Here is an 18,008-nt window from a genome sequence, read left to right as displayed (position 1 = left end):
GTATTGATTATATCATATAATTATTTATGAATAAATGAATAATTAAAATTGTATTTTTATGTGCTCAGCTCAGGGTCTGGCATATACCAAGTGCTCAAGAAATGAGCACTTTTAAAAGCTGTCCTTCCTATTGTGGAGTGAATTTACTCTCATTTTCTTATTGACTTGATGACTTAATGAAAGGTTCATTAGCAAGAACCCTTGAGTTAATGGAGGGTTCACTCTGGCCAATTGACTCTGTTTCTGCCAAACTTAAATCAGAGGCTTTATGTCCTCTCCTGGCACAGTACTCCCAGACACCTCATTCCATTATTCACTCAGCAAGTGTTTCCCAAGCATCAGCTGTGTTTGAAGGAACGCACTATATTTTGAGGGGAAATGAAGACAAATAAGCCCTGTTGCTTGCCCCACAGGAGCTTACAGCCTAGGAAGAGGCATCTCCAAATGGTATGCACACGGTACATAAAGTAGTAACTAAAACAGAAGGCAAAGCACGATGCCTGCCCCGAGAAAGATGAAGTCCTCTGTGATTTCAAAGGCAGGAGGAAAGGAAGTTAGAGAAAACCCCTGAGAGAGGTGGACTTTGAGCTGGGCATAACTAGGACAAAGATAGAAGAAAAATGCCTTCCAGGCAGAGGAAGCAAGACGAATGGTCCAGAGGATGAAGCATGAGATGTGTTCACAGAGCAGCAAATAGTACTTTTTAGAAAGTTCTAGAGATGAATTAGGGACAAAGCAGGAAGGACCTTAAATGCCATAGAAAATAATTTGGACTCTCTTCTGTAGAAAATGAGAAGCCATTGAACGTTCCAGGATGGGAAGGATGAGATGAGTACTTAAAGAAGGTTCATATGTTAGCAGGAAGAATGGAAGGCTGGAAGAGGCAAAGCCAGGGCTAGAGACACACATGCCAGGGGCATCTGAACAGAAGGGGCTAAAGTCCTTTGTGGTTCAGGTCACCTGGGATAAGGGGGGGAAAATAAGAGAACTGAATATAAAATTGGAGGAAAACAAGAGATGAGGAAGAGAAGCCAGAGCAAAATCAAACAGAGGTGGGAGGAAAACCAATGCAGAACATCTTCCCTGGGAGGTCAGGGAAAACAGAACTTCTGGTGGGAGGATTTCAGGTGGTCAGCAGTGTTTCAGCCAAACCAAAACAAATGTGGACAATAAAAAGTCCACTTAGTCAACAATCTGTATCTCACTGTTGCAAGAAAGAGGAAACCAAGAACATAAGTCAGTTTGCCAAGAACACAAGTCAATTTCATTTATGTATTCATTCAACAAACATGTTTTAAGCACCACTGATATATTAGGCACTGTGTCAGGTACTGGGTCTGCAATAGTAATGGTAAGTGGGCACAGTGTCTGCCCTTATGAAGTTTTGGTTCTAGCAGAAAAGACAAACTAAAAAGCAAGTAAATAGATACATAAAATTATTCCAAGTAGTGATATATATACAATGAAGGATAACCCATTACTGAGATCTGAGAGAGGAGAGGAGGTGACGACTCAGGCGAGGTGCTCAGGGATGGCCCCACCAAGGACATGATTTTTAGTCTGAGCCAAGTGAATGACAAGGAGTCCACCTTGGCAATTGTGGGGGGAAGCTCATTACAGAAAGAGGGAGCAGCATGTGCAAAGGTCCTGAGCCGGGAAAGAAAAGAAGTTGGTAAGTTCCAGGAATTGGGAGGAGGCCAGTGTGGCTGGAGAGTCTTCAGCGAGGGGAAGATGGAGACAAAGCTGGAGATGTAGCAGGCGCAAGCCATGCAGGGCTGAGGGCGTGGGAGGAGAATGCATCTCTTCTGAGGGCAGCTCGCCTACCGTACAGTGTAAGCAGGGAGGGAGGAGGAGCTTTCAAAACCATCAAGCAAGCCGGGCGTGGTGGCTCACGCCTCTAATCCTAGCACTCTGGGAGGCTGAGGCGGGCGGATTGCTCGAGGTCAGGAGTTCGAAACCACCCTGAGCGAGACCCTGTCTCTACTAAAAAATAGAAAGAAATTAATTGACCAACTAAAAATATATATACAAAAAAAAAAAATTAGCTGGGTATGGTGGCACATGCCTGTAGTCCCAGCTACTTGGGAGGCAGAGGCAGGAGGATCACTTGAGCCCAGGAGTTTGAGGTTGCTGTGAGCTAGGCTGACGCCATGGCACTCACTCGAGCCTGGGCAACAGAGTGAGACTCTGTCTCAAAAAAAAAAAAAAAAAAAACATCAAGCAGGATTTTCAAACTACACACTCAGCTCTTCCTCATAGATAGGCTTGTCCAAAGCTGCTCAGAATACAACACTGAAGCCCTGCAAAGTTCTTAAAGACTCTACCTACTAAGGACAGGGAAGAGTGGAGCAGCACCAGGTCACCCTCAGAAACCCCAGGAGTCAGTCCCTACCATTCCCACAATGCCCCAGTTAGGAAAACCTTGGTTAACTTTGTGGGTTCTCCCCCGTGCTCACACCTGCCTTTTCATGTCATTGGGAGAATTCTCAAAAGTGACCCCCTAGGAAAATGTGGGAAATTGATTGATTTATCTTTTGTTGACCAAGTTACATAATGCAATGTTATCAGAATACAGAAAGCAGTGAGTTTTAATAAAATGTGAAATGCTGTCATGAAATTTGAACAATTAATCTGACCTACCTGACATGAGGAATATTTGTTCATGGAGCCCAGTTTGAATGATTTATATCCATGACTGAACATAATTAAAACAAACCGAATCAGGAAGAAGAGCCATTAAGGTTTAGGAAAGAAATTTTCTTTTGATTTAGATTTTAAACAGCAATTGACTCTGACAACCTCATCTCTTTGAAAATGGGAATACACCCAGAAATGGGAAAAGGTGAGATTGACAGGTACAATCTGATGAAAGGGCTGCGTGTTTCCAAGGAGAACGCTTAGTAGAAACATGGAAAGCAGCCACCCAGAGAGTGAGATGCAGGGGCTTTTGCAGTTTTTAAATGTCAGGCATGATGTGGAGATAAGCAGAAAAGCAATGAAGAATACGCAAAGCTGAGACAAGAGGGCAGGTAATTACCTAGTTATCCTGCAGAGGTGTGGGGAGTTGGTGTTGGCATGTTTATTTTGCTGTGTAACACTGACTGTAACAGTGGAACAGAATCATGTTCCCATGCCTGAAATCATCACACCAACAATGGATGCACACTGCGTCCACAATCTGGGGTTTTCCAGAAAGTTCTGTGAGTCATCACCCTTCTCTTATAGGAAGAAAGTACTCAAAAGAAGGCTGGAAGGCTTGAACCCAGGGACTGCTCTTCTAGCTCTCTTATCTGCCCAGAGAAGGGCGTGTGCTTGGAGAGCAGTGGCAGGGCCCAGACAGGATGCTGCTCAGCAGGGCCAGGCTGAGCTGCTACCCAGGAAGTTTAGCCTGAGCTGCTTTGAGCTAAAGGCAACAGAGTCCTCAAGGAGCTACTGCCATAATAGCTTTTGGCTTCTTCCACTGCCTTGAGGGTAGTGACTCCCAACACTTTCATTCCACAACACACACACCAGGCAATAATCATGTATGCTGCCCAGCCCCCAGGGGCACCCAGGGCATTCTACACAGACTGAATTCCTCTCCTTTCCCACCCACTGAGAAATGCGGATCTGAAAGAAAAAAGTGAAAATTACATTACAAAAGGGATAACTTGGAAAGATTTTACTTTTTCTCTTTAAGCATTTGCAAACTGCAATATTTTACTATTAGCAGACTCTGAGCCCGCCAACGTCACAGTGGCTGGGAGTCCAGTACACAGCAGGCCACACTGTAGCCACTCAGCCTCGGCCACCTGGAGTAGTGTTTTCATCCTTACCCAGCTGTCTGGTAGCAAACTGTCATACCTCTAGGACAGGAGAGGGTGAGTACTCTAAGTTGTAGGACAAAGGGTTCCACCAAGTCGGGGAAATTGCAAAAAAAAATAGGTGGGGCCAAACACACATACAGCAATCTCACAATTTCATCCAGAATGTCTTTTTTCCACCTTCCTACAGTTGCCCCCTTTTCTCCCCTAACCCTACACACCACACACACAGGTTGATCCCAACGTGAATACACAGCTGTGAATGTTTATACGTGAGGTGCGAACTCCACTGAGGAAAATGTCCTTCCCCACAGGGAGCTCAAGGAAAATGTACACCTGGAGAAGATGCACAATGGAGCCTTCCAGGGGGCCACAGGGCCTAGCATCTTGTGAGTAGAGCGGGCTGCCTCCCCTCCCACCCAGTGCACCCCAGCAGGCTGCTTAGGGTGCCAGCCACATCGTCCCAGGCTGCTGTGGGGCATTAGCCTCTGTATGTGAAGAGGCTGCTGTTGGAAACACCAAACATATCGGGGCTGCCATAAAAAAGTATGGCAGTGAATGGACTGGCTTAAACAACAGAAGTTTTATCTCACAGTCCTAGAGGCTAGAAGTACAAATTCAAGGTGTCAGCAGGGTTGAGTCCTTCTGAGGGCTGTGAGGGAAGGATCTGTTTCAGGGCTCTCTCTTTGCTCCTGCTAGTTCTTTCTGGTTGTGGCAGCACAACTCCAGTCTTCACGTGGCATTCTAAGTGTGTGTGTGTCTATCTCCAAATTGCCCCTTTTTATAAGGACACCAGTCCTGTTGGATTAGGGCCCACCCAAATGACCTCAATTTCATTTGATTACCTCTGTAAAGACGCCATCTCCAAATAAGGTCACATTCTGAGGTACTGGGGTTTAGACTTCAAGATGTGAATTTCGGAGGGGACACAATTTAACCCACAATAGCAAATATGGAGGGTGGCCTCATGTGCTGGCCACCCATGTGGAATCCACTCATGAGAATACAAGGCCAGAGATCTGACGTGCTCCGGCACTTGGCTGGACAGGGCTGAGCTGCTATGTGTTAGACTCTCTGAGGGTGCAAGGGTTGGAGCCAGGCTCCCTCAGTTAATGGGGTTTTATTGTAAGGACATATGGAAAAATTAGGAGGAACAGGATATTGAATGAGTTGTCTCCTGACAAAGCCTTGAGAAGACTCAAACATCCTACAGAGAAGGCGTACAGCAGCAATCAGGCTTCAGGGAGAAGGGCACCAGGGTTCCAGGGGCTCTGCAACTCTAACCCGGGTGACCATGCTATCTATGCCTTCCCCAAGGGGACAGTCTATTACCTCCTGCTCCAGCACGGTGCTACTCATTCATTCAAGACTGATGGAACCTGTCGTATTTATACGGCACCATGCCAAAGAGACAGTGGTGAGCAAACTAGCCCTTGTCCTCGCCCTTCTGGAGATTATAGTCACATAGGGGAGACATTAAACAGGCAAAGTAATGAACAGACATGTCATTTTAAAATGAAAAAAGTGCTAAAAAGATAGCGAGCAGGGTAACCCAGTTCATTTGTTTGTTTATTCATTCATTTATTCAGTAACTCTTTTATGAGCCCGGACTATGTGGCAGTCACTGGATTAGGCATCAGGGAAACAGCAGAGAGCTAGACAAGACAAATACCTCTGCCTTCATAGAACAGGGAAGACAGACAAGGATTGAATAAGTAAATAAAATATGGAGTGGGCCAAATGGTATCAGTGGCTTGGGGAGGAGTTCTAGAGAGGGGGAGTTACCGTTTTAAAGAGGACAGCCAGGGAAGACAATCCTGAAAAAGTGCCATCTGAGCAAACACCTGAAAGAAGGGAGCACGTCATGTGGATATCTGCAGGACAAGCATTCCAAGAGAAGGAACAGCAAAAGCAAAGGCCCTGAGGTCAGATTTTGCCTTGTGTATCTGAAAAACAGCAAGGAGGCCAGTACGGCAAAGTGAGCAAAGAAGAGAGTCATAGAACATAAGGACAGAGAGGTGGCAGAGAGCCAGGTCCTAGAAGGCCCCATGGCCATTACACAGACTTTGCCTTTCTCTGAGATGGGGGGCTGTAGGGCTTTTGCCAGGGAAGGACATGCATGAACGGTCCCATTTATTATTTTCTTTTATTTTCTTTCTTTTTTTTTTTTTTTTTTGAGACAGAGTCTCACTCTGTTGCCTGGGCTAGAGTGCCATGGCGTCAGTCTAGCTCACAGCAACCTTACACTCCTGGGCTCAAGCAATCCTTCTGCCTCAGCCTCCCAAGTAGCTGGGACTACAGGCATGCGCCACCATGCCCGGCTAATTTTTTCTATATATTTTTAGTTGGCCAATTAATTTCTATTTATAGTAGAGATGAGGGTCTCACTCTTTCTCAGGTGTTATTCTTTATATACTAGATCCTACCAGTATCAATTCATCATAACTGTCTTCTTTCTATTTCCAACCATTATTAACCCTAAACTATACTTCCTAGCTCCTGCCCCTATCAACTCCTATCTACTTCCTAACTCCTACCTGCTATCAACTCTTAACTCTAATTCCTACCCCTGCCACTATTGAGCCCTATGTCTAGTTCCTAGCTCCCACCGCTATCAACCCCTGACTACAATATTTCCTAGCTCCTGCCATTATCCATTCTGATTAGACTTCTGAACTCCTGCCACTATCAACCTCTGACTCTAATTCCTAACTCCCACTACTAAAATTCCAGAACTTTTCTACTTCCTAACTTCTGCTGCTACCAATCCTAACTCACTCCACTCAGCCTAATGACTTCTGCTTACCTGTGGCTTCCATGACCTTATGGCTCTTGCTCATTGCCTTTTCTGCTGTCTCTCTGATTCCAGCCACCTTTTCCTAGGGGTCTTTTTATTCAAAGTATACCAGACTCATATTCAAAGTATACCAGACTCAGAATCTTGTGGGTTGGCTGAATACTCTCAAGTCTAGCACACCCTGTGGGCAGAGCTCTTGCAGAAAGCTGGCCACCTACTCTGCCACTGGACAAAGAGAGCTGCCTCTGGCTCAGACATGGAACGTGACTTAGTGTGGTACCAAGACCCCTAACTGCATCTTTGCTTGAAGAACTGCCTGGTCAACTGCTTAGAAATGACTGTGAGCACTGCAGACAACTATACTGTCATGTTCAGAACAGTGGGACAAGACCTAGGTCTCTTCCTTCCCAAGTGGTTCTTCTCATTACATCCCTAGGATTTGACCAGTGTCTAGAAACATCCACTCCACCCACACCCCCAAAAATATTTCCCCCACTTCTGTGTCACTGAGACTGAAAATCCACTATCAGAGACTCATTCTTTGTGATGAGGCCTTGCCATTTCTAAGATCCTAATTTTAAATGGATCCTAATTTTAAATTTTAAAAACCCATTCAAAAAACACAAACATATACAACACCAAGTCTGCAGAGTCCTGTGCTCAATCCCTAACACGCAGAGGATTATAACTCTATAAAGCAGGATGAGAACACCCGTTATCTAAATCAACAAGGCCACAAAAGCAAGAAAGTCTGAAGTCCCTGGGGCAAGTCCTGCTGCCTTAGTTGTTGCTCCAAGGGCCTACACCAGATTCCATGTTGTCAAGTTCCTCTTCCATCCATCACCCGCGGATCCCCTCCCATGTGCCGGGCACTAAGCACTGGGGCAGGCTGCTGACGGGAGCTGTGCTGCCAGAAAAGCTTCGTGGGGCATCAGCCGCAGCCACTCGGAAGATGAGCAGAATTTTTAAATTCCCACCGATTCCTCCTCCTCCTGACAGTTAATGTGTTTGGAATTTTCTTGGACGTTGCTTCAAGTCTAGTAAAACCCAGGAGTTCAGGACCTTGTTTACAAAGCCCAAGCTTTCCACACAGTTCTGCTTGCATGGCTGAGTGTTTGCTTGCTTTGAACAGATGAATCCAGTTTGCCATTAGCGAGCACATTCTGCTTCCCGGGCAGATGATGGCTAATGCCACACAGCAGCCCCTAACAGGGTAAGCAGCCTCTGCTTCCTGAAAACCTCTCCTGCAGGGCTGGATCAATCAAGGACGGAGGCATCTGAAGCCCTGAATATTTCCCCCTGGGGTCGAACACAAAAGCTGATGTCACTGCATGTGCCTGCTGTCTCACAAAGCAAGTAGTTATTTCACTTATGCTAAGTAGAGAGAAGCAGACGGAGAGAAAGAGTGGGGAAAAGGAATCAGGAGAGGGGAGCGAGAGAGAGTCTAATAAATGTATGGCAGGTACAAGGACTTATACTCAACCTTGAAAAGAATAATGAGGTGCATGAGGAAAAAAACCCACAAAATAGGCTTTTTGAATTCGTATCTTAATGAGAGTAACTGAAATGGAAAATTAGGGGGGAAGCAAGATGAAGAAAAGATTCCTCAGAACCCAGAATGATACTGTTTGTTGAGAGGAGGTTTCATTCTCAGAATAAAATGTATGAAATAAATAAAAAGCCTTTCTTCCCTTTATTGTTCAGGGATATTTCTTCTACCAAATTGCAGGCCCTGCCGAGCTATGGGCTGGAGTCCATTCAGACACTAATTGCCACGTCATCTTATTCTCTAAAAAAATTGCCATCAAGAGAAAAATTTACCAATCTCCTGGATGCCATGTTGACTTACCCCAGCCACTGCTGTGCTTTTAGAAACTTGCCAACAAAAGAGTAAGTAAAAAATAAAAGGTGGGAAAGGCTGCCAAGCTGTGGCAGAAACTCAGATTTCAAAATGGTCACCTGGTAGACAGCCCCCTGCTCCTTTACTCCCAGCCCTCTAGGCCAGCTCCATAGCCATGGGGTCACTTTCAGACAGTCAAGAAAAAAATAAAATGTCCTGTTCCCTTCTGCAAATTGTTGCCAAATAGTTGTTTTACCCTGCAGCTTAAAGACCTTTGTAGCCAATTCTGGGTAAACTGAATCCTAGCCTACTTTAGCAATTGCAAAATGGAATACAAAACTGGCATCTCAGAGATCAATTAGTTCTAATCCTTACCAGAGAGCATTATTTTTAATGAGGTAGGGGGAAGTAGACCCAGGAGGGTAAAACTTACCTAATATCTTAATCTTGAATTTAAAAAATGGACACAAAATACTATAGAAGGTTTTTTAAAGCTATTTCTCACCCAGTAGAAGAGCATTTTCTATTTCAGAACAGAATTCCAGCCTCTTAAGTATTAGCTCAGTGTGGGAACAGAAATGGCATGAACTCATGGCTGGTTCATGTCCAGTAGAAGGCATCTTACTGATTCACTTCAATCCAGGATGGGTGGCAGGGTGGCAGAATTTCATTCTTTACATAGAGCAATGTTTCCCAGACATTGTGACTGAGATGCATAGTAAGAAATACCTTCTTTACATCCCAACCCAGTAACCATGTCACATATGTAACTGAAATAAAACAACACTTAACGTTTTATATATGTGATATACTCGGATATTTTCTTGTCTATTTTATGTTTGCCTGTTATTGCCAATTTTGATACACTCTATTATTTTCATGACCCACTAAGGGGCCATAACTCACGGTTAGAAAAACATTGCCCTGAAGGGTTATGATTGCAGCCTAAGGAGATATTCTTAATCAGTTAATTAGATGAGATACTGAGTGACACTAGGATGCTGCTTTGTTTGGAATCGACCAAAATTAATTATTTGTAATTAATCAACGGGCATGTATTATTTGTGCCTTGTATAGAAGGTTAGGTTCTACCTGAAGCCTTTGAGGTACTGATAAGACAAAATGCTTGCTGTGTTCAAAGAGTCATACACCATTAAATGAGCTTCAAAGAACATTAGTTGAGCACTTAGTATATTCCAAACACCATGAAAAGGTCTGAAGATACAACGATAAGTCACAGACAGCTGTGTGGAGGCAACACATGAGAGAACCAATATTTAAGCAAATGTTATGACAGACTGAGAACAGAATAGAGTGCTCTGGGAGCAAGAGGAAGAAAGAGCTTCTAAAAAGCAGCAGGGCTTATGGAAGGCTTCCTGAGGAAGGTGACTTATGCTGAAGCTGAGTCTTGATGAACAGGTAGCAGCTGCCTAGATAAGTGTAAAGAAAAGCATGCGAAGAAGACAGAATGGCTCACGTGAAAACACAAAGGCAAGAGACAGCAGATGAAAGTTGCTCAGAAAAACTGGAACAAGACAACTTATGGATACATAGAGGAAAATGAGTCAGGAGAGAAAATCAGGGAGATGTGGGCCGTGATGGCTTCTGAGTGGCAGACCAAGTTATTTAGAGGATGGGGACCCATGAAGAATTTAAAGCAAGATTACTCAAATTTGCTTCTACAAAATATCACTCTGGCAGCAGGGCAGAGGATGGGTTAGAAGTTGGCAAAGCTGGCAAGAGACCAATGAGGAGAATGATATAGATTCTGGCTAATGATAAAGCTGGCTCTAGACACCTACACTTTCACATCCCTCCTGAAATTACTAGCATGTAAAAGCTTCAGTTCAGGAATTTTTATTCCAGTTGATGAAAGAGACTGACTAACTCTGGGTAGAAAAGAATTAAAGGACTATGCAATTATAAGCCAGTATCAGGATGAGATGGGAATGTAGGTACATGGAGGTTGTCTTGATTGGAATTACAAGCGTTAACTGACTCCCTCTGCAACCCTAAAGCTTGAAGCCTTAAATACCAGTGAGGACGGAGAACCTAAAGTTGGGCCTATGGAATATTTGTGAAAACTGTAAGTCACTCCTTTGTGTGGATAATGCACACAGCTGCCTGGGCAGGTGGCCCTCAAGACCTCCTTGGTATCTAGGTTAAAATTTCAAAAAAGAGTAGACAACACCCAGTTCTATTATCTAAATGCCAAGAATACCTACATTTCCTGTTAATTGTGAATGTGTTGACACACAATATCTCTAAGTGTCAAACACACAAAGCCAGCAACACACACACATACTATTTGATCCAAGTTTAAGAATTTACAATCCTGATCCAAATAACAAGTTGATTAATTTGTGAGAGTAAGTCCAGAAAGTCAAATAATTCTGACATATTCCCCACCTTCCTGCTTTTGTACGAAGTTATTCCTACAAGGAATTGTCTCGTTAGTATTGGAGAAGAAGAAAACATAGAAATGACCAGTTTGAATGGCCTCATTTCTCTTCCTCCTCAGTAGAGGCTGAAGCTCTTACAACCTGCCCTCTTTCCCCATGTCTCTATTCATTTGTACCTCCCTTAGGTTTCATCCCTGCCTAAGTACTTCCCTAGGTAAGTACAGGTCTTCTTTTGTTTTCCTGGCATTTCTCCTCTTTCCATAGGCTAAACTTCTTAGAGTGAATGGAGGAGCAGGGAGCCTCCCACCCCATGTACGTTTCTGAACATAAGAAAAAGAGCCTAAACTTCACAAGCAAAATATCAAGCCCAATATCTTCAAATCCTTACAAAAGAGATGCCCACTTACAATTCAAAGCCATGAACTCCGAATGATTATCTGTTAATCAAGGCTGATGTGGAAAGGAGAGTGGTAAGGAATGAACCTCAATACATCATAAAATTAGCTGTTAGTAAGCACTGAAAAAACTCCATGATTCAATATGACAAACTTAAGGTTTTTTCATCTGTAGAGCACACACAAAACACTTAGTATTCAGAAGCATTTTATCTAAGCTGGAAGTACTCTAATGACAATTCGGGAGCCTTTCCTCTCTCCTCTCTCCTCGGGAAGCGTTTCAGTTAGGACAATGGTGCAGAGCATGACACTGGGGTAACAGGTAAAGCATTTGGATGAACAAAGCATAAATAGACACACGATCAGGCTTAAAGACCAAAGCTCAACTGCTTTTTTTTTTTTAACCTTTTCTCTTTCAGACAGAATTTTTCATTTTCCATTTTTGAAAACATTTCCAAACAATGTGAAAGCACAGTAAGGAAATCAAATAATGAAACGCTGTAAGTATTTGCATGCAAAGAAACTCAGGAAGTCATATTTTGTTCTGCGCACACCCTATTGTCAATGCCAATGATTTTCTTTTGATGTAAGTCTTGGTTGGTGGGATGTTTGCAAAGTATTTTTTAATAGTTTAAAAATGGGAATTTTTTTCTTTACAATTGGCATCTTGTTGATTAAAAATCCTTTCAAAAATGTACCTAAATGTTTATTCTATATTAAATTATCCTCAAAAATTAAAATTTTAATTGCAGGTATTTTGATGTTACTAAAGGCCAGTATAAATGATAATTTCATTTGCAGAAATTTTTACTAGTCACATGGTCGGCATTCCACAAAGATTAACTAATTGCAAACACACGCAGCTTCTAGACGTAGCCACCACTTCCCTTCAAAGAGACTTAGGCCACCTTAACCACTATGCTCCTGAGCTTAAAATTAGTCTTGATGATATCACTAACATACACTGGATGGGAACTACATTTCTATTCTACTAATTTTTAACATTTGTCTGCTACATATGCTGGCTTCCTTGGCATTTCACTTAACTTGAAATGTAAAAGATAATCCCATTGTCCCTACGCCACATTTACTGAGATTTAGTAATTTTATTATTTCCCCCATGTGTCCTTCAGACTACAAAACCAGATGCCACTCTAAGATACTTTGCCAATCTCTTTATTTTCTCTTCTTTTCTCTTCTCATCAATCTCCAAGTTAGATAGAAGCAGCAAAGTGGCATGGCGGAAGGACCTGGACTTTGGGGTTTCTCGAAGTTGGATATGAATCCTTGGCAGTAGTGTTCATGTAACACTATCAGTGGACAAAACACCCCTTTTGAGCCTTTTTTCCTCATCTATAAGGAACAGCAGAAATATCATTTGGCTTTCAGAACCATGAGAGTGAAAGGCATTGTTAAAGAATGTGACAGCACCAAGGGTAGATAAGTATTATTCTCTGTCTCCTTTTCCTTTTCTTTCATTAAGGTCTGACACCATCTACCCTCCAGTGTTCATTTTTCATCACCCTTCCTACTATTCTCTCAGTATTCTCTCAGTCACCTTCTAAATAACTCTTACAACCACATGGTTTTATTCTCATCAATAGGAAACCATTTCTGGATACAGTCAAGGGATGATTGTAGGGAGGGGAGACTTTAACCCACCTTGATAATTCTCACCAGCCTCCACCCTAAGCCTTCTCAAATGAACACACAACCTTGAGTCTGCTATGCTAACAAAGCTTGAAGACAAGTCCCCTAATCTCTAGCACCCCCCAAACTAACTGAAATTAATAATCTAAGTAAAAAAAAAGTGTTCTCCATGTGAAAACGTTTTTATGATAAATATTCTACCTCCTACTTCCCACCAGATAGCCATTCCTGAGTTCCTGGAGTTTAGAAATTCTAGAGCTAGCCACTAAGCCTTACCTATTCTCCAAAAGATAATTTGTCTTCACTGCTATGGCCGGCACCACTGGTCTCCTAAAATTCCCATATTTTCTTCTTTCTTCTTTTCTTTCTTGTGGCCAGAGCAGTGATGCTATGGCTCTGCTTCCTCTAACTCAATATTATTAAGTCCACGTGAGTCCATTCACACTCCCTGTCACAGCCTACAATGCTAAAGACAGCTCCATGCTGGGCTTTGTCAATAAGCATCATGCTGCCCTCAGGAGCCAACCCAGGACACAAATGTTAAGTAGCAGCAAGCAGGTATTTGGTCAGAAGACAAGTTACTTAGGAAAAAAACTGCTAGACATATGCCTCGTAGGGCAAAAATAAAAGGCAGGGGTGGGGCAAAGGACAAAGGGAGGCAACATGTTTAACCATGTTGATGGAAATTTATTCAGAAATCATGGTAGAATTTTTAGAAGTTTTAAATGAGTGCTTTTAACAGCTAAAGCAGTTTTGATAAGGGGACAGGAGTAAAGGAAATCAGAAATAGTAGGAAAGTTTCCACTGATTTAATAAAGGCAATTATTTTATATGAATCTTGCAGAGAACTTGATTAAAATGCAGATTCCTGGGCTGTCCCTAGAGATCTGGATTCAGGGTTTGGTGTAAAGCCAGGGTGTTGTTAACACCCTGGTGATTCTGACAGAGGTGGTCCAAGGACACTTTGAAAAGCACTGAGACAGAATGAAGGAATGAAAGGCCTCTGGACTACAGATAAGGAGACCTTGTGCGTCCACCGTCCCCCTGAGGGACCTTGACAAAGCCACATCCTTTAATCTTGGCTTCCTCACCAACAAAATGAGGAGATTTAATGAGATGGTGTTTAAAATCCTTCCTAATGTTAAGAAACGAATGATTCATTTTCTTTAATAGTTCTTTATAACCATCTTTTCTTTAAAGATTAAAAAATAGGTAATTATATCGATGTGAGGATAAACAAATGTGCTGCGTACAAAGATATTTAATACTAAAACAGAAGAGGTTCCCCTACAGTCTTTTATACATAGCAGCAGCCCTTTTCTAGTTCCAAATTGGTCTCAACAGTATTATAACACATTTTTGGAGTCCCGGGTCACAGATTTTCTTCTTCTAAATCTGTATCCCTTCCCTTAAGTATCGTATTCCTCAAATATATTATTTCATCCACTCAGTGAATTAGGTATACACTTTCTAATACAGAATATGAGAAGTTAGGTTTTGAGACTAGAGGAAAAATACTCCTTTAACATGTTAGTAACCATAAGTTTCTTATGTGTTACATAAATATGTATTACAAATATATTTGAAATGGCCTCAATAGAAAAATTATGCCTATTTCTCCCGCTCCCAAGATTGTATTAGCAGAGAGTGGGCAAAGAGAAAATTAAGTGAGCCTACATACATCATACTATATATGCTCATTGTCCCTGTATCCTCTCAATCTCTTTCAGAACCTGGATTATCCTGGTTTAGATTTAGTCACTCCACAAACATTTCTTGAATGAACACTTGAGCCAAAACTGTGCTAGCCACTGGGACTTCAAACATAAATGAGACCTAGTCCCCTGTCTTCGAGAAGCTAATAGACAGTTAAAGAAGACAGACATGCATCATCACTTAATTCCAATCTGTTTTGATAACTGCAGTAGTCCTAAGTGCAGCCCTGGCAGGAGGAAGACTACTACTTAGGGAGTAAAATCAAGAAAGGCTTCATAGAAGAGCTTGTTTTTGTGGATGAGAGGAATGAAATTCCAATCAGAAGAAACAGCACAAAGGCAGAGGAATGAAAACAGAACTTATTCAGAGAGCTATAAGTCATTTTATGAAGATTGCACAGGGGATTTTCAAGAGATAATTATAAAATCCCTAATATTTATTGTGTCAAGAATTATTCTAAGCCGGGCGCGGTGGCTCACGCCTGTAATCCTAGCACTCTGGGAGGCTGAGGCGGGCGGATTGCTCGAGGTCAGGAGTTCGAAACCAGCCTGAGCAAGAGCGAGACCCCGTCTCTACTATAAATAGAAAGAAATTAATTGGCCAACTAATGTATATATATATAAAATTAGCCAGGCATGGTGGTGCATGCCTGTAGTCCCAGCTACTCGGGAGGCTGGGGCAGCAGGATTGCTTGAGCCCAGGAGTTTGAGGTTGCTGTGAGCTAGGCTGACGCCACGGCACTCACTCTAGCCTGGGCAACAAGCAAGACTCTGTCTCAAAAAAAAAAAAAAAAAAAAAAGAATTATTCTAAACATTCTACACATATTAAGGTACCTAATCTTTAGCATAACTCTAAGGAAGGTATGATTATTTTCCCCACTTGGCAAATGAAGAACTTGAGGCACAGAGATGTTGATTAACTCTCCCAGGTTTGCACAACACATAAGAGCTGTGCTAGGACTGGGTCCCGGCAGTCTAACTCTAGAGCTCCTGCTCTGGATTGCACAGCACTACTGCTTCTGAGAGAGAAGACTGGAAAGGTGGGCAGAACCCAGACCAGGGACAGCAGTGGAGGTCATCACAAGGAGTCTGGATTTTGTCCCATGACCAATGAGAACCTAGGGAAGGTTTGAGTTGTGGAAGTGAGGATCAATACATTTGTGTTTAGGAAAGGCCATTCCAGGAGGACCATACAGGATGGAGTGGGCAGAGGGCTAAAACTGGAATAAAGATTAAGGAAAAAAAACTAATGTAATTGCCCCATAAGAAAGGATGAAAATCTGAATTCAGGAAGTAACAGTGGGGTTGGGAGTGGCAGAGGAAAGACTGTTTCTTCACTAGGGACAGAGGACCTCTTAAATCTACCCTTGTCTTTGATTTATACCTCTAAGAAATATCTATTTTCACTATTTCTTCCTATTGTCCACAATTATATTCTTCGTGTTTCTAAATTTCTAATAATCTATCCTTTGTTTCTATTTCTCAATTGGGCTATCTGATTAGCCAGGGACTTAAGTGCAAACAAGTCCACCAGGAGCTGGCGGTTTTCAACAATATGAGCCTTCCAATTCCATTTGTGTTCTCCTACAAACAGCTTGGTAGCAGTCTTGCTAGCAATTAAATGAGATAAATAGCTAAGAAAATGCCAAGCAACGATTCTTTCAGATTTAGCAAGCATATATTGTGTCTCTAAATTTGTTTCTAAAGAAAATCACCCTCTGTAAACAGCTTCATCAAATCTTTGCATCTATATGTTTTATATATATATGTAAGGGCAAATGGCTTTTCATTCCCTTAAGGAACTCCTATATCAAATCAGAGTTCTCTGATAATTTAACAAGTAAATGTAAGGCTGAGTCTACTGTGCCTTTGTTTCCTTTGTTTCTTAGGCTATAAAAAACATGAAGGATAATTCTTGAATATTTTTAATACTCAGAATCATAGAAATTCTCTTACATTTACATCAAGCCAATATTCTTCTTACAGTTATTCTGCCATCTTTACTGAGAGTGAACTGAGTGGCTGGGATTATGATTATGGTTTCTGCTCATCCAAGACACCCCGATGTGCTCCTGAACCAGATGCTTTTAATCCCTGTGAAGATATTATGGGCTATGATTTCCTTAGGGTCCTGATTTGGCTGATTAATATCCTAGCCATTATGGGAAACATGACCGTCCTCTTTGTTCTCCTGACCAGTCGTTATAAACTTACAGTGCCCCGTTTTCTCATGTGCAACCTCTCCTTTGCAGACTTTTGCATGGGGCTGTATCTGCTGCTCATTGCCTCGGTTGATTCCCAAACCAAAGGCCAGTATTATAACCATGCTATAGATTGGCAGACAGGGAGTGGGTGCAGTGCTGCTGGCTTTTTCACTGTATTTGCAAGTGAACTCTCTGTCTACACCCTCACCGTCATCACTCTAGAAAGATGGCACACCATCACCTATGCTATCCAGCTGGACCAAAAGTTGAGATTGAGACATGCCATTCCGATTATGCTTGGAGGATGGCTCTTTTCTACTCTAATTGCTATGCTGCCCCTTGTGGGTGTCAGCAACTACATGAAGGTCAGTATTTGCCTCCCCATGGATGTGGAAACCACTCTCTCACAAGTCTACATATTAACCATCCTGATACTCAATGTAGTGGCCTTCATCATCATTTGTGCTTGCTACATTAAAATTTATTTTGCAGTTCAAAATCCAGAGCTGATGGCTGCCAACAAAGACACAAAGATTGCTAAGAAAATGGCAATCCTCATCTTCACCGATTTCACCTGCATGGCACCTATCTCTTTTTTTGCCATTTCAGCTGCCTTCAAAGTGCCACTTATCACAGTAACCAATTCTAAAGTTTTACTGGTTCTTTTTTATCCCGTCAATTCTTGTGCCAATCCATTTCTGTATGCAATTTTCACAAAGACATTCCGAAGAGATTTCTTTCAGTTGCTGAGTAAATTTGGCTGCTGTAAACGTCGAGCTGAACTTTATAGAAGGAAGGATTTTTCAGGTTATACCTCCAACTGCAAAAATGGCTTCATTGGATCAAATAAGTCTTCCCAGTCCACCTTTAAGTTGTCCACACTACACTGTCAAGGTACAGCTGTCCTAGATAAGACTTGCTACAAAGAGTGTTAACTATTATATCAGTAATGTATTATTGAATTGTTCTTAAATCTGTTTAAAAAAATTATCTATACTAGTAATTTTAACATAAAGTGTCGGTTTTAGGAAATTATTCTTAGGCACACTGGGCAAGAGACCTCTCCTTAGCTCAAAGTGTGGTCCATGACCATTGCCAATCTAAAAACTATTTGTCATTGGTACATGACATAAAATACAGAAGTTGAGAGTGTTTAGAAATTTTTATAGCAATATTCATATAGTAATTTTGTCTGTTGAAT

The 18,008-nt window shown here is 42.1% G+C and overlaps 1 protein-coding gene across 1 annotated transcript in view; it reads left to right on the top strand.

Moving 5' to 3' along the window:
- Positions 1–17,742, top strand: part of LHCGR (luteinizing hormone/choriogonadotropin receptor) — a 53,852-nt gene extending 36,110 nt beyond the window's left edge. Inside the window, exons 8-11 of the mRNA XM_012755381.3 lie at positions 4,118–4,192; positions 8,305–8,490; positions 11,657–11,737; positions 16,590–17,742. Coding sequence (XP_012610835.1) covers positions 4,118–4,192; positions 8,305–8,490; positions 11,657–11,737; positions 16,590–17,742 — 1,495 coding nt within the window. The remainder of the gene's footprint in view (positions 1–4,117; positions 4,193–8,304; positions 8,491–11,656; positions 11,738–16,589) is intronic.
- Positions 17,743–18,008: the final 266 nt, after the last annotated feature.

Source organism: Microcebus murinus, chromosome 3 (genome assembly GCF_040939455.1).
Source record: "Microcebus murinus isolate Inina chromosome 3, M.murinus_Inina_mat1.0, whole genome shotgun sequence".
Classification (NCBI taxonomy): Eukaryota; Metazoa; Chordata; class Mammalia; order Primates; family Cheirogaleidae; genus Microcebus; species Microcebus murinus.
The sequence above is the reverse complement of the archived record's forward strand: the minus strand, read 5'-3'. Positions and strand labels throughout refer to the sequence as shown.